The 27,240-nt window shown below is 38.5% G+C and overlaps 1 protein-coding gene across 2 annotated transcripts in view; it reads left to right on the top strand.

Annotated features, from left to right (window-relative positions):
* Nucleotides 1-27,240, top strand: part of ak5 (adenylate kinase 5) — a 130,636-nt gene that overhangs the window by 76,482 nt on the left and 26,914 nt on the right. For both annotated transcript variants that reach the window (XM_079819387.1, XM_079819386.1), the window contains exons 7-8: nt 5,879-5,969; nt 20,008-20,084. In XM_079819387.1, the coding sequence (XP_079675513.1) occupies nt 5,879-5,969; nt 20,008-20,084 (168 nt within the window). The remainder of the gene's footprint in view (nt 1-5,878; nt 5,970-20,007; nt 20,085-27,240) is intronic.

Below are 27,240 nucleotides of genomic sequence, written 5' to 3'. Positions count from 1 at the left end.
GTTATCAACTGGTTGAAGTGAAAACAGCAGTTGTTTCAATAAATGCAGCAGAGTCTTCGCGGTCGCGCTGGATAAAGCCGTCACACCAGCACAGAGTCCCTCTTCGTTTTCTGGTAATCTCTTTGATGATTTTCGCTGAATGAACAGGAAAAGCAGTCTGCTTCATCAACGCCGTTCGGCTCCGAAGTGATTGACGTCAGTGCGTTGCTCTTGCTTCCTGTTTATACCCGCGGCGCGGGGCGGAACGCCCATTGGCCCGTTCTCTATATCTCGAAGCTGATAGGGGCTCTCTGAAGTGATCCCAATTCGTCGGTACAAACGGCGTACATCGAACTTGACCGACTGAAAGGGAACACAAGATGTGTGCACTTATAATATAATGTAATAATAAATTTTGAGGACAGCAAGCGTAGGGTGACCATATTTTGATTACTGAAAACCAGGACACTCGGCCTGGCAATGAGATTCTCAAATGATACTCGAAGTTTACTCAAAGATTCCTTATTAATATCAATACATTTAAATTATGCCCCCCTCTGTATGGATAGAAAATTGTTATATTAGGGCCAGTATGGAACTTGAAAACAGGACGTTTGGTCACCCTAAGAAAGTGTGCTATAATGAGGCTGTATACCTGCACTGTTGAACAATTGAAAAACAATTAGAAACAATTGGATGCTTTAAATGGAAAAAAAAAGGTTATGGATTTCTATAACGTGTGTCTCCATATGAGCAAAGTGAAATATTGTTGTTTCCTTCCCAATTGCAATTGCATAGTTTGAATATTTGTAAGAATACTTCGAATTTTGCTTTAATTCCCTATACATGACAGACATAAACATTTTAATTATTTGTTTAATTTCTTATTGTTGTGTTAGTTTGCTGACATGACATTACAATTTTTTATTAGATCAATAATAAATGTATTTCTTGACTAATTTCTTAACCATAACTTGGAGTTTTACACTGTGTTTGTAAAGTCTGATGTATTATTTTGTCAATGTTTGACTAAAGTGCAAATTGTCTTTAGTTACATTTATGTCTTCAGCATATTTTTGGAAATAATAATCGGATCGGACTGTGACAGATTTCATAATGCAAAATCGGAATTGAATCCAAATGAATTGTTCCAATTCCTTGTTCTAACTTACAGTATATGCACAGAAATGCCTAAAGAACAAATGCAATGCTTGATCTAACACTAAGTACCACACGTTTTCTGAACATGTGCCATATCATTGGAATACCAGATAAATACCATGGTATATGAATATGGAATTAAATCAGTAAAATGTGACAACCACAGTACTTTTAGATAGAAAAAGATAAATAAATACAAAAATAGATAGAAGGGCTAGACAGTAACATTTTAGCCTACAATGTTTGAGGTGGGAAAGGTCGGAAAACCCTATACATGTGAGTTCATTTCTTATAATCAACACCTGTGTATCCAATAATGATATGACAGGTACACAGTCTTCTGAAGCTCGAGGGACACTCCCACGCAATACCTGCTACGCTGTGGCCCGTTATAGTCTGTTGTCATGGAAACATTCAGACAGGTTGGAGGGGGTCGTTGCTTTGCCTCCCGATTTCATTTTTTTTCTTGGGTTTTGTTTTGTCACAGTGCTTTACTTAGACAAGGTTCTTGTGAAGTGTCTCATAAAGGTTTTTCAGTCTGCAGTTCAGCACTAAGCACTATAACTGCGTGTGTAGGTATATGTTCTGCTCTTATCCTTTTTACAATGTTTAGGAAGTGAATGGTTAGATTGTAAAGAAGTCTGCTTTCACTGATGAATCACAGCATGGATCCAAATGAATGAATCTCTGCCCAAGCCTTAGATCGATGCACCCCTGCTGTCTGAAATCTTGTTATCTTGTTTATGTGACTGTGTTGAGCCAACTACTGAAAATCATTATACTGAACCCAAATGCATGCTATCTGTTGGATTCATTCTAAACTGTATATAGACTGTCTCAAAATGGCTAGTTCTTTCAGTCCTTGTTTCTGATTGGTCACCAACCTTAGCAACGTAAACATATGCTTTGTTCTCATTGATATACAGTTGTGTTCAAAATAATAGCAGTGTGTTTAAAAAAAGTTAGTAAAGCTCAAACTCCTTATAATAACTTTTATTCCAATGCACGCAAATGCATTGGGAACACTGCACATTCTATTCAAAATCAAAACATGAAGCAATATGTATCAAATTTGTTATTACTTTACAGAAAGTGAAGAAAAAAGAATATTAGGCTGTTCAAAAAAATAGCAGTGTCTGCATTTTTCTTTACAAAGTCAAGCTTTTACTGTATAAACTGAAAAAATGCTTGAAGATTTTGCTTTCTTTTCAATCAGTGAACTAATATTTAGTTGTTTAAACGGTTTCTGAGAACTGCTTCACATCTGTGTTGCATGGAGTCAACCAAATTCTGGCACCAGTGAATAGGTATTCCAGCCCAGGACGATTGCACTGCATACAACAATTCCTCTGCATCTCTTGGTTTTGCCTCAGAAACAGCATTTTTGATGTCACCCCACAAGTTTTCTATTGGATTAAGGTCCAGGGATTGGGCTGGCCACTCCATAACGTTAATTGTTGGTGTGGAACCAAGACGCTGCTCGCTTATTGGTGTATTTGGTGTCATTGTCTTGTTGAGACATTCGTTTCAAGGGCATTTCCTCTTCGGCATAAGGCGGCATGACCTCTTTAAGTATTTTGGATATACTCAAACTGATCCATGATCCCTGGAATGCGATAAATAGGCCCAACAACATAGTATGAGAAACATACCCATATCATGATGCTTGCGCCACCATGCTTCACTGTCTTCACAGTGTACTGTGGCTTGAATTCAGTATTTGGGGGGTCGTCTGACAAACTGTCAGTGGCCCCTAGACCCAAAAAGAACAATTTAGTTTTAATCATTCCACAAAATATTGCGCTATTTCTCTTTAGGCCAGTCAATGTTCTTTGGCAAATTGCCATTTTGGCTATTCTTCGATCCATTTGAATGGTAGTTTTCCGTTTTCTTCCACGTCTTTCTGGTTTTGGTTGCCATTTTAAAGCATTTGATATAATTTTAAACGAGCAGCCTATCATTTTCTGCACTTCTTTATGTGTTTTCCCCTATCTAATCAACTTTTCAATCAAAGTACGCTGTTCTTCCAAACAATGTCTGGAACGACCAATTTTACTCCGATTTTCAGAGAGAAATGCACAGTACAACATTTGCTGCCTTCATCCTTAAATAAGGGCCACTTGTTTGACGCCAGTTTTTTCACAGAATGAATAACCTCTAATTGATCACTAATTGAACTCCACACTGCTATTAATTTGAACACGCCCTTTTCAATTAATGATTCAATTACACAAAATCAGCAGCATGCATGTCATGACTGTTGGATCTGTTGGTTTTCTTTTACTACACCTACTAGTAAAATATTTGCCATGTAGAAATATAATTTCTACCAAAAAATGTATCTGGTTAGGGATGTTGGACTGCTATTATTTTGAACACAACTGTAGTTAATTGGCACTTATTGTATTATCTAGAGCAGGGGTGTCCAGTCCTGCTCCTGGAGGGCCACTGTCCTGCAGAGTTCAGCTCCAACCCCAATTAAACACACCTGTACCAGCTAATCAAGGTCTTATTAGGCATACTAGAAACTTCCAGATAGGTGTGTTGAGGAAAAGAATGCTGGGAACACAACGAAACACATTTTACAAGTTTTGGGTGGATAGGTGATGCGAAAGCAAGAAATATAGGATTACATCAATTACAGTACAGTAATACAGTCTCACTTTCTTCCATTCCTCCCTGGTTATTCCCTTTGCCAACTGTTGACCTTAGTATACAGCAGGAGTTGAAAGACAATTTTAATCAATTTCCAATAAGGTATATAGTCCTGAAGCATTTTGAGAAACATTTCTCACAATCAATGGTTTTATATACAGATGGATCCAAGGATCCCGATACAGGATATGCAGGTGCAGCAGTATATATTCCAATGTGTGAATTTTATATTAAGAAAAGAGTAACCGACCATTTGTCGGTATATACTACAGAGCTATTGGCAATATTATTGGCCCTACAGTGGATAGAAGAGAAGGAAATAAGTAACACTGTCATTGCATTTGATACTTTTTCAGCACTTGAAAGTATAAAATCTGGCAGGTCATCAGTTAGGATGGATATTGTAAATGAAATTTTCTGTAAGATGCATGATATAAATGTTAAGGGATGTGTACACAATTCATTTGGGTTCCTGCTCATACTGGTGTGGAGGGAAATGAGAAGGTGGACATTCTGGCTAAACAAACTCTAAGAATAAAGCAAGTACATTTTCATATTCCATTAAGTAAAGCAGAAGCTAAAGTATACATTAGAACATATACACAATTAGTTTGGCAGATATATTGGGATGACCACGAAACAGGTAGACACTTGTATAATATACAAAAAACTGTTGATGCTGGGAGAAATGAAAGTAGGAATCGAAGGGAAGGAAATATCATTACACGACTTAGAATTGGACATACTGGACTAAATAGTACATTATATATAGAATTAGTAAGCACCCAACTGGAGAATGTATGCACTGTAATCATCAAGAAACAGTCGAACATGTATTACTTCACTGTATTAAATACAACAATGAGAGGTATCGCCTTATTCAGTCAATGAAGAAAGTAAATCAGCATGACTTTTCTTTATCAAGTTTATTGGGGAAAACAGCTAACAAGATATATGATGATATTATTAAGTTTATAAAAGAATATGAATTAAGTAAGAGGATATAGATTATATTATTATAATATGTTTTTATTTTTTATTTATTTTTTATTTAATGTATATATATATCTTGATCCACACTCCAGTCCAGTCGGTGGCGATTATGCACCTCAAAGCTGGTTTGCCAACCACCATTAAAACACCAAAGAAGAAGAAGAAGAAGGTGTGTTGAGGCAAGTTAGAGCTAAACTCTGCAGGACAGTGGCCCTCCAGGACCGACTTTAGACACCCCTGATCTAGAGTATTGTGAGAGAAATTTAGATACAGGATTTTCCTTCAGGTCAGGTCCTTTTAACAGTTAAAGGGTTTTGTCCAGACACTGACTATGCGGCTGCTATGACACTTGTTGCACACTGCAGTAAGAGTAAAGCGTTTCTGCAAAATAAAACCTGAAACCGAGGGGAGCGCAGATATGACGCAATTGACAGGCGACTCCCTCACACGTTCCTTGGTTAAAATAGCAATTTTCTCACAATTTACAAATAGTTGGAAACATTTGGGATATTGTAAGTACTCAACTGAACAAAATATGTAACACTGGCCTAGTAGAGTTTGGATATTTTACTGATTTTTTTTTACATGGTGCACCTTTAAGACAAGTCATTTCACTCAGTGGCCATCTTTGAAACTCCTCTCGGGCATGCAAGTGCAGCTCCTGTCTCTTTGAATGGGGAAACATCAAATTCTCCAAAACTGGTCGCCAAGCTTACGATTAAATTTCATATATGAAATCACAGATGAAATCTGACAACAACGGTCTCATAAAGTTTGTTTCTAAATGCTCGAATCATGAACCCAACACGCGTTTCAGAACACTGCCTGTTTCTATAGCAAACGGAGCTTCTAATGGCAGCTGTAGTGACGCGATGACTTACTAATCAACAATTGGCTCTTTCATTTAGAAGGCGAGGCTTATTCGCCATATTGGGCATTGCACTTTCTCCCATTCATAAGTAATCGGAGTGCACCATCTTCCTACTAATAAAGTCTTCAATTTGATACAGTAAAATGTATTTAAAAAGTGTTTTCTGTCTACCCTCAAGACCCCGGAATGTCTGACACAGGTGCTTTCTTGTTTATACAGCTTGATGCAGATCGAGATGAAGAGGAAGTCTTCTGTGACATCAGCATGACAGTCGACAACAAAGTGTACCCCACCAAAGAACCTGTGGCAGGTAAAGATACTTAATTCATTTGTAAAATCAACATTGAGTTTGTCTCTCAAGCTTGAAGACCTCATGAAACATTTGAGAGAAGCCATCTTTGCAATAACTATTTAAACAAAAATTGTCCAATTCCAACTCTCTGTTTCAATAGGAAACATGTCAAAACTGGAAAGAAATTTTGTGTTTGTAGTGTTTCTCAGACAATTTTACACTGCGACTGTGGCTTCAGCTGAGGTGGTGGTCAGGATAAATTAGTTCAAGATAATTGTAATTGACTGTATGGAAAATCAGAGTCTCCTTTACAAAGATTAAGATGTGAACTTCAGAAGTCTACCATCAAAGTCTATAAACATACTTCAGAGGCTGTTTTTCTCTTCTGTGTTATTCAGAGTAGCAGAAACTCAAATTGAAAAAAAAAGTTTTTTCAGAGTAGTGAAAAAGATTTCGACTTCCCACAAATTAAAGTTTTCCTGACGCTGGATTTAATTAATCATCTTGTCAAGATTTCCTCTGCCTGACAGGAAGCACATCACAGAACTCTTGATCTCATGCCCTTGAACGACACCAAAGCATCCATGTGAATTTGATCTTCTCACAAAGGTCTTTGCAAAGTCACTGCAAGAAAGTTTCCCGTAAAAGCTCAAAGTAGACTATCCATGGCTCCCCATGCTGTCATGTGTCATTGACAGTTGAAACTGTTGTTGAAACTGCTGTTTATCTACAAGTGAGAGATTAGAGGATGAATAAGGAGGTCGGTGGAAGAGAAGGGTCTGTGTGATAATGCAGGCATTAATGCTGGTATCAGTCTCTCTGGGCCCTGTAACCTTCAGGTGAGCAAGTGACAGACTGCCACAGAGAGGTGAAGTGTTGTATTAAACTTTTGTCCTTCACTTGCTGCTGAATTATTAACGTGAGTGTCAGGGCCCTGCCATCTCACACTGGAAACAGCAGTTGATGTTATACATTATGTATCTACTGTAGCTTATATAGCACAGCATTTTGGAATTAGGACAGTTATAAAAGATAAAAAACATTCATACATAAACAAACAAAGAAGTGTATGGTTTTGTATGATCTTTTTGGTAATCATTTACAATTAGGTTTCCTTTGTTAAAATTAGTTAATGTATTGATGACGCCTTGATTTCGTGGAATCATGGGAGTTGTTGTCTTCACCTCTACAGGGGTGGAAAAGAATCTGACAGGACTTCAACAGAAATCATATTAATGGATGAGCTAATGTATTAAAGATTTATTAACGTTACTGTAGTATGTAGCAGGGTGGGGCTGAAAGCCGTTGGAGCGGAACAAGGCCGCTGGAGCGATTGCTAATGACAGACAAGCGCGACACACGGCTCGAGAGCAGTGGAGCTTTTATTATACCGCAGACGATTTGAGTGTGTTATGTTTTAATGCTACTCTGTGTGTTCGCTCGGCGGCTACTATGAGACACTGGTTGCACATTGCAGTAAGTTAGATCGATATTAGGCATGGTAAAACAAGGGTATTCGCGGTAAATCAAGAAAACAAGATTTAAACAATAAGACTACTGTGTTGAGCAATGAACAATGATTCGTTGTCTGTTGAGGATTGTATCCAAACAGTTGCTCACCTGTCTTAATAAAACACATCATATATTAGAGCGTTTCTACAAAATAAAACTGAGGGTAACACGGGTATGATGTCATATTGTGCCTTTAAGATTAGTTAATAAAAATACAGCTGTGTTGTATAAAACAAAAATCTCTAATTTGAAGTCTTATATACCAATTTTCAAAATGAAATATTTGAAAAGTCCAGCATAGGCACTAACCCTAGATATAGTCATTATAGGGGCCAAACACTGAAGGTGCGTGGGCATTTGTTGTATCCGTTAGAGTTCATGTTCATGTTGTTGTTGTTTTTGTTCTTCCACTCTTGAGTCTTTGACAGCTCATAGCACCACAAATATGACTTGAGGCTACATGCAGTATTTCAGAACAGCGCAACCAAACTGGTCAGGAGATATGTAAAATGGCTATCACTTCTGAATGGTTTGCCCAAAAACACAATCTGGTATCTTCGGTGCAACATATCTAGTCGAATGATAATTAATTTTCCCATATTGGCCATTTTGGGCGTCAGCCATTTTGAATTTTGTCATAAAATGCTGTATTTTATGAACAAATTCGCATATCATTACAAAACTCTTTATTGATTTTTGATTGACCAAACCGTCATCACTGAATTTGATGGCATGGTGCCAAGCTGATTCTGAGGCTGTAACTCTGCAACACTTTGGCATATTGACAGTTTGACACCAAACTTTGCATATGTCATACCTCACACTGACCATGCCAGCGCCACCAATATATTCATATTTTCTCAAAAATAATCAAAAAACTTCTTTAATTACTTATTGCTGCAGTTGCTCTGATGCTCCTAGCAGACTGTCGATTTAACATCTTTTTTTTTAATTGCTAGGACCAATTTCTCAATACTTAGGTCACTTTTTCAAAACTTCACACAGTGAACACAACAGCAATGTATGTGGGCTGAAATGTGAAAGTTTTCCATTGCTTTTGCACAAAATGCATTCAACATTTAATTGGACATGGCAACTCTAAAAATGTGACACTGATGATGTGAGATTCTGAAAAACAGTAAGATAAGAGGTAAAAAATTGCAGTATAAACAGTTGAATGATGGCACAGATGGAACGCAGAAACCTGTAGTGTGTGATCGGCCAATACAATTTGAGAAGATTTGCATGCTTTCTACTTATAAGTTCACTGCTTACCCAACCCAGCTGATCAAACACATGCAAAGCTTGTCAAACTTGAGTCAGAACAGCCAGAGAAAATAGTGTCCTACATCTGGCCTGATCCAATCTGTCCTACCACCTTCAGAAGGATTTACTGTGGAATCTGATGTTTAAATCTACTGCCAGTTAATCATGAACAGGAGCACTTGATCAGAAAATGTCAGAAGTGAACACACACAGCCAAAAACCCTTAAATCTTAAAAAATATATATATTTTTAAATGGTTTTGAGTCTCTTATGCTCACTAAAGCTGCATTTATTTAATAAAAAAATACAGTAAAAACAGTGATAAGCCTCTAAGTCCATCTGACGTTTTTTGTCAGGCTTCTATGTAGGTTTCTACCCAAGTACCGGTACTTCTGAATGGGCTGAGGCTGGGATTTAGTGGGTTTGAAGTGAAAGTATTTTATGAGCATATACTATATGTCAGGGTGGTAAAAGAGGAACCAGTTGCAGGAATAACTGTTTATTAAATGACAAAAGCAGACAAAATCAGGAACACAGAGAAAAGAGAGTCCACGGTCAGAAGAGCAAACAGGGATGATGCCAGCCAGGTACAAGGGAGTACTATGTCGACTCAACAGGGGGCGTTGGAGAAAGGATTCTCAGAGGGAATGGCAGAGCAGGCCCAAGCTGCAACACTGGAGAGTGGAGGTAGAAATGAGTGCAATCCAAAGACAATGAAGTAGGAGAGTTCACAGATGATCAGCTGGTGACGTAACGTCACAATGGCAGGGGGAAGAGAGAGAGATGAGTAAACCTGAAGGGTGGAGGTTGGGTCCTGGCAGTGGATGCTGAAATCCTTAGTGGTAGGCAGGCAGGGAAGATCCAAAAAGGAGGGAGGCCTGGATCTGGCAGCCAAAGCAGACAGGGGAGCTGGGAGCAAAAAGAAAAGGAGAGGGGAAAAACAAAAACAAAAACTAGCCAGACGGGAGCTCAAAAACTAGTTTAGGAAAACAGGGAAAAATAAAGAAAATAAAGAAATAACCAACACTGAAGAAAGTAGACAGGAACTCAAGACTAGACTTAGACTCAAGACAAAAACTATTGCAGAAGTGCTAAGTCTCAGAGACCATAGACAAAAGCCAGTTAACTCAGCAGAGCAGAGATTCGATCTGGCACAGGACAGAAAACAAGAGGGGAATATAAAGGGTGGCAAACGAACAAAAACAGGTGTGAGCTATAATGAGATAACAAGGTAACAAGAGGGGCGGAGTAACAATAGACAGAGCACATGGCATGGCAACACAAATAACCAAGTGGACCAGACAAACACAAACAAGCCTAAAGCAGATCAGACCGGCACCCTGACACTATATGCGGAGAGTATTCACTCAGTATCGTTATCTCATTTTTGACCGAAGTGGCTTTTAGAGGCTTTTGCATCTGAACTCTTCATATATATATATATATAAAGAGAGAGAGAGAGAGAGAGAGAGAGAGAGAGAGAGAGAGAGAGAGAGAGAGAGAGAGCAGTTATTTAATTTAATAATAATAACTGTTTTATATATATATATATATATATATATATATATATATATATATATATATATATATATATATATATATTAGGGCTGTCAAAAGATTAATCGCGATTAATCGCATCCAAAATAAAAGTTTGTGTTTACATAATATATGTGTGTGTACTCTGTTAATTATTATTTATATATAAATACACACACATTCATGTATATATTTAAGAAATATTTGCATGTATATACTGTATACATTTATATAATCTATAATATATATAAATATAAATGTTTTATATATAAAAATAAAAAAAAATTCTTAAATACATACATGCTTGTGTGTGTATTTATATATAAATAATAATTAACAGAGTACACACACATATATTATGTAAACACAAACTTTTATTTTGGATGTGATTAATCGCAATTAATCTTTTGACAGCCCTAATATATATATAAAATGTATTCCTATGATGGAAATTAATTTTCAGGTTTTTTTACTCCAGTCTTCAGTCACATGATCCTTCAGAAATAATCATAATAATAATTTGCTGCTCAAAATCCATTTCTTATTATTAATGGTGAAAACACCTGTACTTCTTAATATTTTGATGGAAACTGTGATACTTTTTTGAGGTTTTAAGGTTAAAAAATGGCATTTATTTAAAATTATGAATTACATAAAATATGTTACTGTCATAATTATCAGTTTAATGCATTCTTGCTGAATAAAAATATGAATTTCTTAACTCTCTAATGTTAGTGCATGCACAATGTTTTTGGCACACATTTAAACCTATATATAAAAAAGATCATCTTCACTGATAATGAACAAGTGTCCATTTTAGTGAAGGCAACAATTTGCAGTGCATAGCACATTACACCGACAGTGCATAATAATAGTGTTAGTGTTAATTACATGGCATTCCGCGCTTGTGGGATTCAGTAGGAAACCAGGGCAATTTCAATTTTTATTGCATCAGAGACTGATGAGGCTTGGTCAAGCTTTAGCCGGCAGCTTTGTAGGCCAGGGCTGTGGTGTTTGCCAATCAAATCGAGCATAGGTTAATTACACCTCCACCCCCTGCCATGTTCACCCTGCTGCTAATGATTCTTGTGTCATTATATATTTCATGCTGACTGATCTGAGGCCTCTTTAAAAATCGGTCAGTGATTGGATGGTGTTTTGAGAACCCACTGTTCTGCGTCTCCTATTATTCATTGAACTGTGATATTAATAAGAGAACTCCAGCGGCAATGCATTTTAATGCTTCAAATCAAACTGTCCCTCTGATTTGTCATGGTGTGTATTTGGTCGTACTAGCCAATATTGCCCTATAACTCAAGCTTTCTGGTGCAGAATTGTGTTGTGCTGTGTAGACTTCACATAATATAGGCTACTGGATTGGATATAAACATATATGCATTACCGTAAGTTTGTGGTCAGTAAGATTGTTTATGTTTTTAAAAAAAGTCACTTATACTCACCATGGCAGCATTTATTTAATCAATGAAACAATAATATTGTGAAATATTATTACAATTTAATACAATTATTTGAGTTGTTAGCCTCTTAGGGTATGTTTACACAACAACAATATACTTGTCACGATCATCTGTCACCTTCAGCACTACATTACCCAGAATCCTTCCTGGTCCACCACCTGCACGCATTCTTCAATCACCACCAGCTGTCTTCTATCACCTCATCACCCCAGCACCAGATATATGTTCTTCTGTTTCATTCTCTGGTTGTCGGGTATTGCCTGTTTTATTGAGAACTATTCATGCTATTAAACTTGTTGGAACGTTATTCATCGTCTGTTTGCCTGCAACAACCAATACAATGTTGTCAAAATGATCGCAGTTAACATAGATCTGCGAAAGTGACTAAAAAGACTGTATGATGCATGCCAGGCCAGTAGTTGGCGATGTCACTTGGTCAAGAAACACCCTGCGAACACGTAATATGTATGTGTGAGGCGGCCGCCTCGTGCGCATTATGACAACATACAGAATTTGTACTTCCAGTTAGTAATGGGAGGTTCGGATCATTTTACTGACTCGTTCATCAAAATGAATTAATATTTTTTAAAGTCATTTCGTTAATTTCAGCATAATATAATTCAAATGTTACATGTTAATAGCCAAATTCCCCAACACATTAAAATGTTACATATAATGGCCAAATTCCCCAACACATCAACTGATCACATCTAGAATAAGATTAAAATGCAATGCAAGGACAAGGCCAAATAATGCGAAACATAAACGATTTATTCATTGCTTATCTGGGTCTTCATTCAGGCTATATCAGTCAGTTTACCTCACCTCCCGATCTAGTCGTTCGTTCATCCCGTGACATCCCCATAGAGGCTATGCTGTCTGTACCGGAAAGAGAAATTATTAGTTCACCTCTCGAGTCTTGGGTTCGAGTCATTCATTCATCACGTGAAAGCCACATAAGCTGTAAGGCTATGCAGTCGGTACCGGATACAGAAATGATTAGTTCACATATCGAGTCTTCAGGTTCAAGTCATACGTTCATCATGTGACAGCGCAGTCGATGCCGGAAACAGAAATGATTAGTTCACATATCGAGTCTTCAGGTTTGAGTCATTCGTTCATCATGTGACAGCGCAGTCGATGCCGGATACAGAAATGATTCATCTATCTCTCGAGTCATGGGTTCTAATTGTTCGTTCTTTTGTCACGTAACTATGTTGTTATTGTACTGTAAGTATTGCTTTATCAAAGTGATTTCCCCCATCATACGGATACAGTTTGTTTAAAGCACTATTATTACCACGTTATGAATTTTTTTTTTAATAAATTGTAAGAAATAAAAAAGCTACAATTTGAGACTAGAAACACATTATGTAACTGTATCCTACTAGTAAAAAATACAAAAAAAGACTATACGCTTGTTTGTAAGGATGTTAGGGAATTATTAACTATTTCTGTATCCAAATACAGCTGTCACGTCAAGTGACTCAGAAGAGTCAGACCCGAAGACTCAAGAGGTGAACTAATAATTTCTCTTTCCGGTACAGACAGCATAGCCTCTATGGGGATGTCACTGGATGAACGAACGACTCGAACTCGAAGACTCGAGACATGAACTAATCAATTCTGTTTCCTGTACAGAACCTATGGGTTATTGCACATGCGCGATCAACACAAAATGAACAAATCACTTTCTGAGACAGAATGAACGAATCATTCATGGCCAACTCATCACTACTTCCAGTGCCTGTGCAAACTCTTGAGTTTATGACCCATATACGCATCTTAATAATCTTTAAGGCTAGAGTTGTACAAATGTGGGTACTTTCTAATCTCCTCGCACAATCTCTCATCCACGTGTCCATCCATTGTTGTTGTAGGTTCCACATGTTTCTGTCTCTTCCATTTTTTTTCTTTTTCTTTGACTACCATGTGAATCAGCGGCCCTGGAGCGCTGTTGCTATCTTGTGAATAAACTGATTAGTCCAAAATGTAATGCGCATATGTGACCAAGTATGTGGCCTTTTCGAAAAATCAGATTGAGTGCGTACAGTATGTGCATACTGTGCTAATGACAAAATTTGCACCATGCACATTGTACATGGACCCTTAGTGTATGAGTAAAAAGTAAAGTAATTTTTTGACTTTAACAAAAAAAAAATTCTGTGGCACAACATTTTTTGATAAATTTTTTGCTATCCTTAATCATTTTAATCATAAACCTTAATCATCAACTACCCTGGCTTTCGCACCGGGTAGTTATAGGAACTAGCCATCAGGGCATAATATTCCCCTAAGACTATTTTCCTGGTTGCATTCACACCGCCAGTTGGAACTGTTAAACAAAGTAAACAGTTTACGAAAAATTATTATAACGTTTGCCGTGAGGTTGATGCCCAATGTAGCTAAGTGAGCAGAAATACATTCTCATGTTTTGCTTGGTCCCCTCAAAGTCGCAAAGTATTTCCTCCTTAGTGTAAAAATTGAGAAGTGCCTAAAATTCGTTGTCGGACCATATATTGCTTTTTTCCATGTTCGTGGAGTAAATATATAGGCTATAAACTGTGTTTACATAGCTTTAAAAAATGTCGGCTGCCTGTGTTTCGTATGCATCCGGCCAATCAACATGCACGTACGTCACTGGTAGTTCCTGTCTTGCTAGGTTAGACCCTACTCTGAAGTAGGAGCAAATTTAGTCCCCCCAACCCAGCAGACACACAACGTCATAAGACGTTGATATTTGGTTACATTTTGGTTGTGACGTCAGGTGACCAAAATTCAACGTCAGCTCAACATCTAATGCCAACGTTAATTTGACGTCCAATACCAACGTCAGCTGATGTTGATATTTAGTTGTTTTTAGGTTGTGTTGTAAAGTAAACAAAATCCAACATCGAGCCATGTCTCAAGCCAACATCATGTTGACGTCAGATTCTAACATCATTAGACGTTGATCCTTTGTTGGTTTTAGGTTGTGGTATTAACTAACCAAAATCTAACGTTGAGCCAACTTCTCAAGCCAACATCATATTGACGTCAGATTCTAACATCATTAGACGTTGATCCTTTGTTGGTTTTAGGTTGTGGTATTAACTAACCAAAATCTAACGTTGAGCCAACGTCTCAAGCCAACATCATATTGACGTCAGATTCTAACATCATTAGACGTTGATCCTTTGTTGGTTTTAGGTTGTGGTATTAACTAACCAAAATCTAATGTGAGCCAACGTCTCAAGCCAACATCATATTGACGTCAGATTCTAACATCATTAGACGTTGATCCTTTGTTGGTTTTAGGTTGTGGTATTAACTAACCAAAATCTAATGTGAGCCAACGTCTCAAGCCAATATCATATTGACGTCAGATTCTAACATCATTAGACGTTGATCCTTTGTTGGTTTTAGGTTGTGGTATTAACTAACCAAAATCTAACGTTGAGCCAACGTCTCAAGCCAACATCATATTGACGTCAGATTCTAACATCATTAGACGTTGATCCTTTGTTGGTTTTAGGTTGTGGTATTAACTAACCAAAATCTAACGTTGAGCCAACGTCTCAAGTCAACATCATATTGACATCAGATTCTAACATCATCAGACATTGATCCTTTGTTGGTTTTAGGTTGTGGTATTAACTAACCAAAATCTAACGTTGAGCCAACGTCTCAAGTCAACATCATATTGACGTCAGATTCTAACATCATTAGACGTTGATATTTTATTATTTTTAGGTTGTGAAACTCTAACATGAAACAAGAAACTCTAACATCATTAGACGCTGATATTTTGTTGGTTTTAACAAATTTGTCTCAAATCAGTGTAGTGACGTTGCAGTTTGGTTGAAAATGAAAATCAGGTTGACGTCAGAACCCAACGTCAGATTGACGTCAACATCCAACGTTGGGCGGACGTGGGGAAAAGGCCTTTCTATAACTGAAATCCCAGGTCCTCCAGTGCGAACATGCCAAAAAGTACGTACTTCCGCCAATAGTTCTAGGAACTATGAAAAGGTTCCTCCAGTGCGAAAGCCCCTACTGGTTGTCGTATAGTTCACCCCCTCATGTAAACTAACTCCCAGTCCCTCACTGAATTGGTTTTCATCAAGTTTGATTCTTCACATAGTGGTGTCTGATCTTGACCAGAGCATATTTCTAAAGTCTGTTACCCTTTTAAAGAAATACTTCAGGCATGTTCATTTATTAAAAGTGGCAGAGTTCAAAAGGTACTGCATCACAGGAATGACCCTGCCGCCCACACACACAATCCCTCAAACACTCTTCTAATAATGCCACGTCTGTATCAACAAATACCTGTGACTCACAATCATACTGGGGCAAGAAATGTTCCATTACTTCCTGTGGTCTCAGGTGCAAAGTCTCAGCCTTAATACATAATCCCACCACATGTCCTTCATAGTACGAGGAACAGTCGGTCAGACAGCTGCTCTTCCCCTAAGACTTATTCAGATGACTTCAGGTAAAAGCAGTATGAATAGGGGTAGTGGGATGAAACAGCCTGTTCTTTCTGTATGAGAAGAGGCTGTCACTTTTGGTTTAGCGCTGGAGGACAGGGAATGGAGCTGTCAGGGGATGCTACAGTGTATGATCTATAAGGGAGGTGACTGATGTCAGAAGGCATCAGCCTCTTCCAGCCTGTGTTAGTGCAGCACTGAGCTGAATCAGAACTCAGAACAGATGCTTTTACAGAAAACATGACTAAATGGCTGAAGCCAGACCTCTGTGACGAAGGCTTCACGTCAAAGTCACTGATCTGTCAGAATCTTCGTGAAATATTTTCGTCTGGACACTTGCAATTTTTTCAGTGAAATCTCAGTGATTTCCCCCCCCCTGATGTGTTACATTATTCAAAAGTCAAAAATGTCTAGGTGGTTTAACTGTCTATAGATTGTAATAAATAAAGCTCTCTTAGGGTGCTTTCACATCTCTAGTTCGGTTCATTTGGTCCGAACCAAGGGCAAACAATTATACATTGTAGCATTTTTCAGCTTTTTTGGTTCCTTTTCACACCACACTGATTGCTTTGGTCCGAACCAGTTGAAATTAACCAAAATGCAGTCACTTGACAACATCCACATCACTCATTGGCCATGGCGTATTTCCTAAACTGCGACTGCGTGGACTGGTTTTGTCCCTGGCCATAATCTATTACATTGTTTGTATACACCACAATATGCAGACAACACATTTCTATAATGAAGCGCGGATGCAGCTTGAAAACAACGTTCTAATGCACTGCAAACGGCGAGCACGCATCGCTCGTCACTTCAAGCGAAGATCGCGCTGTTCTTGTGAGTTTTTGAAAGTTGGGACCTAATATGGTCATCAGACAAAATTTCTATGAGGCTCCGCACCTCCTCACTACTCCAAGTTTATCCGCGAGCTGCCATGCTAAAGTGCAAACTGTAACAAACACTTCCTCATCACATGATGTACAGCGCAGGTTTTTGGTTTAGTCCAAAAATGATCAGTACTTGCAGTTGGGTCTGTTCGAGGTCGGATCACGTTTTCACCACAAACAAACCGCTCCAGAGTTATTTTGAAAACGTACCGAGACCACCTCTTCAAGGAGGTCTCGGTACGCTTGTTTGGTCCGCTTTTGGTGCGCACCCGAGTGTGATTGCTGCTTTCACACCTGACCAAACGAACCGCACCAAAGATTTTTGAATTGTCTTAACCACAAATGATTGGTCCGTAAATTTGCTAAATTAAAGCATGTTGAGGAAGGCTATTCCATGCAGTTACATTATCTACAGTATTTGTGCAATTCTTGCTAATTTCCTGTCCAGTGATTTGTGATTAAAAGGGTGAAGGGTGCTTTCACACCTTTCTCCCTTGGGTTGGTTAGTTTAGGCATATGTGAACACGGCAATCGTGCTTGGATCTGCACCAAAACAATCGCTCAGAGACCACCTGAACGAGGTGGTCTTGGCCCGATTGCAAATTAACTTGGGGCAGTTCGCTTGAGATGTGTAAGCAATCTGACCCAATGAACCAAGTGGTATTATAATTCATAACAGGAAATGTGCTATAATAGCAATAGTCACTGATTCTGTGAGTGAGCACATTAGTTATCACTGTTGAAAACCAAAACAGTCCCTCTTCATCTTAAAATGTTGTGTAATTGCGCTTCTCTTTGTGAGAATGCTGTCCCGATGAAGCCTTGACTGTGTTTGTCTTGACACAGTTAACCTCTAGACAGCGCTGGGAGATCCAGAGAGAGTGTGTTTGAATCTGCTGCAGTATTAATACGAATGTATAATTTAACAGCAGGAACGACAGCTACATTCGTATTGTGTTTGCGTGTGTCTCGACAGTTACAAATAAAGCCACAATAAACTCATGGAGCGACCTTGTCAATCATCTTGATGGATGACGCAGAGGAAACTCTAACCAATAAGAGGACAGTTGTAAGGGCATTTGACTTGTATAAACACAATTTGGTTTGAAGTTGTGAAAGCGAACCGAACCAAGAAGAAAATGAAACGTTGTAACAAATTAAGTCCCTGTTTCGGAACAAAACAAACGATCTATAGGTGTGAAAATGCCCTAGGACCATTAAAAGACCACTAAATATTTTGGCTTGGCCCATTTATTATTTTATTTATTTATTTATCCGTCATCCATCCATCCATCCATCTCATCCATCCAGTATGCTTGCACACTTGGTTCGATTGCCTTGTCCGAACCAGAGTTGGATTGCTCCCCCTCCTCTTGCCCCTGCTGGATTGTGTTCACATTATATTATTTGTGTCTGAACCGCGGTGTGTCTGCATCATCAAACCAGCAACTGTTTACCCCTGTTGTTTGGTAATTATGACACAGAAGAAGGTGGCAAAATACATAGCATTGCTCACCTCACTGTTATATTTAATGTTTTGAATCTTTGCTTTTGTATTCAAAGCGTCAGCACATAACAGCACTTGCGTCTATCTGCTGCGAATGTACTGCAAATGTTCTAAAGAACGCAGGGGTTCATTTCTGCTGAAGGCGAACACTTTCTGCTTGCAGTGTGTCAGTCACGCTTGTCAGGAAAGTGAGTGAGATGCATACAAATAAACAGTTTTATTGAATCCTACCTCATCAATAGCAGTTCACATTGTGATTTAGTACAATTGCATTCATATCAGCAGCGAAACCGCACCAGAGTTCACATAAACCGTTCCCCAGACCACCCTTTTTATGCAGACTTGGGTACGGTTCATGGGTGCACACCCAAGTTTGGAAAACAGCGTTCACATCATCCAAGTGAACCAAACTCTGATGTCAATCGAACCCGGGCACACCAAAAGTGCTAATGTGAAAGCACCCAAATTTGCAAAAAATAAGGTACATTTCCAAGTAAGAAGTCTCTGATAACATTACTTTGGATATTTTGGTGATATTTTTGAGGTTTCCAAATACTCTGATACATCAGTTTCAGGGCCGTTTACACATTTTCAATGTGTAAAACATTTAGCATTTTGACTGTTCATTTACACAACTTTGTTTTGGGGGCCTGAAAATGCAAACTTTTTTGACGTCATGTGCATATTACTTGTTCAGTCTATAGGCGCGTAGTGTTTCTTTACAAAGTGACATCACCATACTGGCCTGGCAGCAGCAGAATACAGCGATTTTTATCGTTTTTGTGGATCCATGTGAACGGGGATTGTTTTGACAAAGTTGTCATCTGTATGCGAAAAACACAAAGGAGAAACTTTTCTGTTTTTAGTACATACTTGTGGTGTAAACATACCCTCAGTATGATTTTTCTAAGCTAGGCTTTCCTTGCTAAAAGTGCTAAAAGGGTTGCCATTTAACAAATAAAACATCATATCAAGAGAATTATTGCATGTTCAGATGGGTATAACATCTCAACAATGAAAACATCTAAGTATCTGTGTAGACAGAAGCAAATTCAATATCAGTTTCAATAACCCTTCTTTTGTTCTGGTGAAACATCTACTTGTGCCACAAATGGATGACTAATTAACATATAGGAAATGAAACCTTTGTGACTGTTGCCCACGCTACTGAAAGGACACCAGGGTTTCTTTAGCAATTACTGGTACAGAACAATAAAGAACCATCAGGGCTTCATTTAAATGACGGACAGTAGTTTAGAGGTACAAGAGTGTTTCTATTTAAGAAACCAAGGCTTTGCTGTAATTGCTGTATTTCCTCTTTGAATCACAGACCTCAATACATGTTTCTTTCAATGTCTTTTCTTAGAACTTGATTGTATCTATTGTTTTTCTCCGCAGGACCCAGCGAACTCGACCTCAGTCTGTTAGCAGACAGCGGCAGTCTGGCAGATGTGCCCATCAAATTTGACGAACAGGTATGAGAATGTCTTTTACCTCTTTAACATATTTTCTGTTCTTTCCTAAGCACTTTTTTCTTTGCTTTTCTTTGATGGCTACACTGAAATAATTTTTTGTGTATTATAAACAATTTTCACTCAGAAATTGCTAGTAAATCTTACAAATAATTACAAAGAACTGACAAGTAATAATGAATTAAACACAAAGTCTGAAATAGTAATTTCTTGTAAAATATACACTAGTAATATTTGTAAAATATTTTTTTACAGTGTACTGCAAAATTTTTATCCAGTAACACAATGGTTTGATGTTATCAGTTGCAGCCTTTATTGTCAGAAAATGTCCCATCTGTCTGGTCTCTTTAATTCATTATAAAGTTATTGGAGTCTCAGATTAGGCTCAGATGAGACTGCTGAAGGGCTATTATAGGCAGATTGAGTCTGTATTTAATGGAAATACTTGCTGAGTGACAGTCCTGCATTAGCGGATGGCCTTTATGAATGACTCTATCTCCTGCATTAGCTTCTGTCTGGATGAAGCTTAAGCCATAGTCCTTGACTTTCATTAGTATGTTATTTGAACTATTTTTTGAATAATCTTTTAAAGGGGTCCTATAATGCAAATTTCACTTTTATATGGTTTTTGAGCATGTGTATGTGTCCGCAGTGTGTGTGCACAACCACCCTATTCATAGGCAGAGGGTGAACCAATTCTAGGGTAAGGCTAAATGCTATATTCCTCCTTAAAAACACATGAAATAGTTACGTGTAGCCTATCAACAACCCTACACATCCCAACATAAATGCACTTGCTATTAAAGTGGTTACAATTAAAACCACTATAATTTGAACAGGCAAGCATATACGTGATTTGGCATGGCAGCCAGTTAGAAAAATAAATAGTCTAACCATAAGTCTATGCAGCAGAACATACATGTTTTCTTCCAATTCTGATTGGATTATCGCCTAGAGAGCGTTCTGCTAATCGATTAAGGCAACTGTACAATAAATGTTATTTAGCCTACATGATGTCAACACTTTTTTGTTGCAAGTTAAATTATAACGAGAAGATTTGAGTGTGCAGATCTCAGCACTGGACAAAAACTAGAGTGGTGAGGGGATTCTAACTTAACACGTCTGATTGGTCATTGTGTTCAAGAAATCATCAGATATGTTTGTGATTGGCTCCATTGCTCAACGCTGCAAACATAGGTTGTAAATAGAAACCGATTTATTTTATTTTTTTATAAATTATTTTATTTAAAGCTTTTCACATTTTGACGCACTCAAGAGCACAATCATCAAATATGTTTATGTTTATCATCACGCACTGAACAAAACATTGCAAAACATTTCCATTGCATTCTTAATCAACAATATCGTGTGTGATTTGTTATAGTGCACAACGCTGTAAAACGCGTAAAATGTGTGATGCAACATGTGCAGATCTAAATTTAATGCCGCAGTCGACCACTTTTCAATTGATTTAGTATAAATGTGCAGGTGCATTTTTTTCCCAAGTCACCGTACATTTTATTTAAAGGCTAAGCCTTCCCCAGCCTTAAGGCCTGTTCACACCGGGACGATTTTTGCGCGCGTTTATCTCCGACGTTTAACGCCTCGTGACTAAACAAAGGCCGCCAATGTGAGTGCGCAAAACGCCAGGCGTAAAAGCGTCATTTTTTTAAAAACTGCAATGAGATCAGCGCTTTTGTTCATGTGCCTGGAGCTGCTGAAGTGACAGTAAAACACGTCTTGGTGGCGCTCAAGCACAAAACGGTCTTGCCGAGTACACATTGATACGACGAAGAACTAGTAAGTAGACAAAGAAGAAGATGAGCTCCCAATGCTGCCTGCCAGTTAGCAAAAAGTGTGTGTGAATGGTTTTGGCCATAGACATAATATATCTATGGTTTTGGCAAGCACGTAAATGCTGTCTCTCTTCTTCTTCTGTGTGACAAGGTGATAAGCGCGCGCGATATTCGTCCCGTTGTGTACAGGCCTTTACACACGCTCGACCTATGACCCTATTTTTGGTAAAAATCTATCCATTCCGTTCGTTATTTTCCATATAAATCTGAACCAGCATCTCAAAATGGCCATTCAGGAATGTGCTCCAATGTGGCGTCTCATTGCACAGGCCCCACCCACGACTGGCGACGGAATCCGCCCTATTAGCATAGACAGCGCATTGAGTGAGCTGTACACAGTCTGCCAATGTTTTTCTCCTTGCCAGAGCATTTAACAGCAGCATTCATGTAAGAAATTTATTCTTATTGAAGTTACTTAAGTTCAGTCAAAAGTAGTAAGTGATTTTCTGTTTTTCTTTTGTTGTTTGATTCATATTAAAAGCATATTCAGCAGTAGGTCCTGTATATTAAGCTGCTTTCACTTTCACATACACAGATCTAATACACACATGCAATTTCTTTACATGCTGTTTACGTTCACAGACATAACCGACTGTGTTTGTGTGAACTATGTGTGTTTTTGACATAAACTTGTGTGTATTTGACAGTTTAAGAAGGAATAAGTCAAGAAAGAGAAATTAGTTCAATACTCACACAACGAGCCGTCTGACATCCAGCTTTCTCAACATGTGTTTATGGTGTGTGGGCTCAGAAAACCATATATCAGAAGTTTGTTATGGCTTTAAAACACGTGCAGATAAACTTTCAAGATGACGAAGAACTGCAATGTCAAGTGAGCGTGACTGCAACAGAGATGATAATCAAAACCAAACAGATGTTTCGTTTTTGGCTGAGTATCCAAGGCACGAGCTGTAAAGGCTCTTCTGGAAAGCAGGAGAGCAGCAGATCATTTGCATTTAAAGATACATGCACGAAAACAGCATGTTTTTCCTTCCACTCAAAAATGGGCATTTACAACATGGTATAATAAATTATCTGTGGGGTATTTTGTGCTGAAACTTCACAGACACGTTATGGGGACACATGAGACTTATATTACATATTTTAAAAAGGGGAATAATAGGCCCTCTTTAAAGAAACGCCAGAGAATAATGCCCTGTGTATTTGTTGGGTATTTCACATCATTATTGCATTAATACCTGGTACCTTATTGTATTAATACTTGGTCCGCTGACCTTCAATATGGAAATGTAATCAATGTCTCTGAGTCTTTGAGTGTGTATAATACAGATACAATGAGACCGCTCTATAGCTTGATATGAGTGTAAAGGGTTTGTTAGAGACCATTTCTTTTCTCAAGGTCAGGAAGAATGTGCTATAGAGTAGATTTTTATGTAATCCCCACTCGGATACTGTCTCTGAAAGCTTCTGTCTCTGTCACTGAAGCTTGTAAAGAGAGATTATTTTAGTATTGCATTATCCCATATGGAGTTCCGTACATGCATGTTCTCAGATTTTATGTGCCAGAATGCATGCAGTACCCAATAGATAACATGCGCAATTCAAACATTTTAAATCTTTTTGGTTACCAATATCCTTCAAAACATATTTTTATTTTTGGGTGAAATAGATTGTACAGTTTGGTTTTATCATCATTATTATTTTATACATGCTGTGCATTGTGTTCTTATATTCTCAAGCTTCACAGATTCATGCACAATTCAGAATAAGCTCAAAACTATCAGGAATCCTTAGTGCTCCTGCCATGGATTGTTTTTGCTCTCTTATTGGGAGCATCTTGTTCTCTTCACTTGCTTTTTTCTTTCTCCTCGTCTCCTGCCATGCACACACACACAGAGACAGACACACACACGTATTATCATCTATTCAGAGGGTTCTCGCTATCTACCAATGGATACGACAGGGTTACATGAAAGAGGCCAAGCAATTAGACCCTCCCTGTTGCTAGATGTCTGTCAAACTGAATTCCTGAATCTGTTGCTTATCTGTGCATTTCCATGGAGAGGCTGTCATGCTTTCTCTATTATATTTGGTTAAAATCGTGTCTGCTTGAGACAAAAGCCGTCAGTGAGGCTCCTTCGTGGAGGATAGTGTGAAGAGTGTTTATGAATGTGGATCAGCCCACATTCCCACCGTGACCCTTTCATCTGTGTCCATCAGCGTTGCTGCTGACAGCAAACTCTCTGTGCCGTCGGCATCACACAGGGAAAAACACTTCTGTAGATGAGAGCAGATCTCAGAGCAGTCCTCGGCTCAGTGTGCGAAATGTTCAGTGGGTTTTTGGCTCCGGCCACGCTGGCTTCGTTCTGTACTATGACTGTTTGCCAGCCACTTGGATTAAGACGTCCCATCTACAGTGCAGAAAAGCTTCAGGACAGTTTTGTACTTGTTCTACACCTACTGTCACGCAGTGAACAAATTAGTGCTGAAAAGGTGTGGACAGGGTTATTTTACCGGCTGACCTTATTGCATATGCATTTATAGGAGTTTACATTTCAGCCACAAAAAATGTGTTTGTGTTGGTCATTATGGAAATGATCCGGCTGCGTCTGTGTTCGTTAATTTGTGTGTTGTCAGTAGATCACGCGCATAACTTTCCACTCCCATCGGCGCTTTTTTGGAATTGCGCTCTCATGCTATTTTGCCCTATTGAGTAAATCTGGCCCAAAGTGTCTTGGGGACTTTCGTTACCGGGTAGTTATAGGATTTTAGTTATAGGAACTAGCCACCAGGGTGGTTCCCCGAGAACTAATAGTTCCCCCAGTGCCATTTTCCTGGTAGCATTCGCACTGCCAGTAGGACGTCTGAAACACCAGAGCCTGAGCACACAGAGCTTCTGTTCTCCATTCGTTTATGATCTGTTTAACATCCTATCTAATATGTTACTAGATAGAACGGTTATACAAAGAAAGCAGACAGTGTATGAAAAAGTATATCCATTTGCCATGATGCCCAATGTCGCTAGCTAAACAGAAATACATATTCATGTTTAGCTTGGTCCAAAGTTGCGTTGGATTTTCTCCTTAACGTAAAGCTTAAGACGTCCAGCTTAAGAGGTCCCTCTATTACTGTTTTCTATTTTTGTAGAGTAAATATATAGGCTATAATCTGTGTGTGTACACAGCTTTTTTAACAATGGCGGGTGCTGGTGTTTCGCGTGTGTTCAGCCAATCAGCGTAGACTTACGTCACTGGTAGTTCCGATTGTGCTAGGTTAGACCCTACTCTGAAGTAGGAGCTAATTTAGTTCCTCCAAAGGACTTTCCTAGAACTTAAAACATTCCTAGTTCCTGCTGTGCAAACATGCCAAAAAGCGGGTACTTCCGCCAATAGTTTTAGGAACTATGAAAAGGTTCCTCTGGTGCGAAAGCCCCTTTAGTGAGGTCCTGGTTCATCACGTGCCGTCTTAAAAGAAGAAAGGTAACTGAATGTAATGTTTTCGGACATTTGTTGCAAGTTATTTCTATTGAAACTTGTATGCCACGTATTTAAATATATGAAGTTGCAATTTAGTACATTTAAAATCTACTGTATTTAAATTACCTTTCATGCGAAAAGTAATATAGCTGTTTGTGAATGTAAAAGGTCTGCAAAGTTTAAGTGCACAACAAATAATTTTGTCTCCTAAAAGAAAGTATTGACTCTGAACTGCCGAAACGAGTCGTCTGCAATTCCTGTCTCACTTCCTGTTACATACCTACTAACAATGTAACAAATATGCATAATTCCAGTATGGTCTTCAGTTGTTGCCTGCGGACAACGTCTACTTTGACCCACCCTCAAACACTGTATGTGTAGCTGAGGCCTTTGGTTTATGCTGTCGACATGTTGAGAAGACACTTTTTTTCAGCACTGCGATTCCACGTCAAAAGGATGCAGACTCACGCTGGAACTGACGCGGTAAAAACAATGTCACTCTGTATCAAATGCTGGGGAAGCCTCCGGTGCTGAAATTCAGATATGGTAATGAATGTTTCATTTCCGACATGCGCTGTAAGTGGTAGACCAATCACAACAAACTGGGCCGTCTGACCAATCAGAGCAGAGAAAGCTCTTGGAAAGGAGGGGACTGAATCTTCAAATGAACCGTTTTTAGTCTCTTTGAGAAATTAGGTGATGTGCAATGTATATTATGAGAAAATGAAAGTGTTTTTTGACCTTTGATGCATGTAGAATGACAAAGTACATTCAAAGAGGACTTAAAGCAGGCCAGGGTTAAATGGGAAGAAGCTGAATCCCATACAGCCAATCTCAACCAGTGGAATATGCTTGCCCTGTGTGCCCTGTAGCACAGACAGAGCTAAAGAAGAAGATGCATGTAAACCTATTGTAGGAGACCTCCAAAACAAAATTAGGAACCTTTAAAATGGCATAATTGGGGCTTTAAAGCAAAATGCCTCAAGAGGTATCAGATTATCCTCTACTTCTCTCTTCGGTCTCATCAGTGGTTACACTTATTAACACGCACCCTGGTAATTCTATTGAATTCTTTGAAGTGCCTTTAAGTAATAGGACAATACCATAGTATATGGCATTATTTTCCATAGAATGAAAGATGGTATTCTTTCAGTAACATACTATATGTTAAAGCATATGGTATCTGTTACATCACTATATACCATTGTACCCTCACTATGATATTTTTACCAGCAATTACAGAAGACAATGTAGATGAGATGGCAGCACAATAGAACGAGTGTCTCATATAGCGGTCTGTGCTGCTTTATGAGACCGGGGGTGTCTGCTGAAATCATGCATCAAGCACTTCCTGCAGCGCCCACAGCTCCTCCACACACAAAAACAAGGCAAACGTCTACGGCACATCAGGCCGACCTTCGCCGGCTGTTCAGTCTGGACAGCTAATGAATGAGAGGCAGACTGATATTCATGAGAAAATATCCTATACCGGTCAGAGAGAGAGAGAGAGAGAGAGAGAGAGAAAACAAGTCGAGTCACCTTCATATAGCGCTTTTTACAATACAGATTGTTTCAAAGCAGCTTTACAGTGATAATAGAAAATGAATGCAACAAACATTGTTTTGGCTGTACAGCAGCTCTAGAAGAAATACATTTTCCAGCTTAAGCAAGTTTTTGATTGATTCATTTCTGTTGTAAAAAGCATTAGTTATGAACTTAGCGGACACTTTCACACCATTTTCAACTGAAAACAAAATACTTTTAAAGCATTCTGGCCATTCATTTACACAACAAGCATTTTGGTGGCCTGAGAATGCAAACTTTGAAATAGCTTTCAAAGTGCAAGTTTTAATATAATAGCGTAGT

This window comes from Gobio gobio (genome assembly GCF_949357685.1).
Source record: "Gobio gobio genome assembly, chromosome: 6".
NCBI classification, from domain to species: domain Eukaryota; kingdom Metazoa; phylum Chordata; class Actinopteri; order Cypriniformes; family Gobionidae; genus Gobio; species Gobio gobio.
The sequence above is the reverse complement of the archived record's forward strand: the minus strand, read 5'-3'. Positions and strand labels throughout refer to the sequence as shown.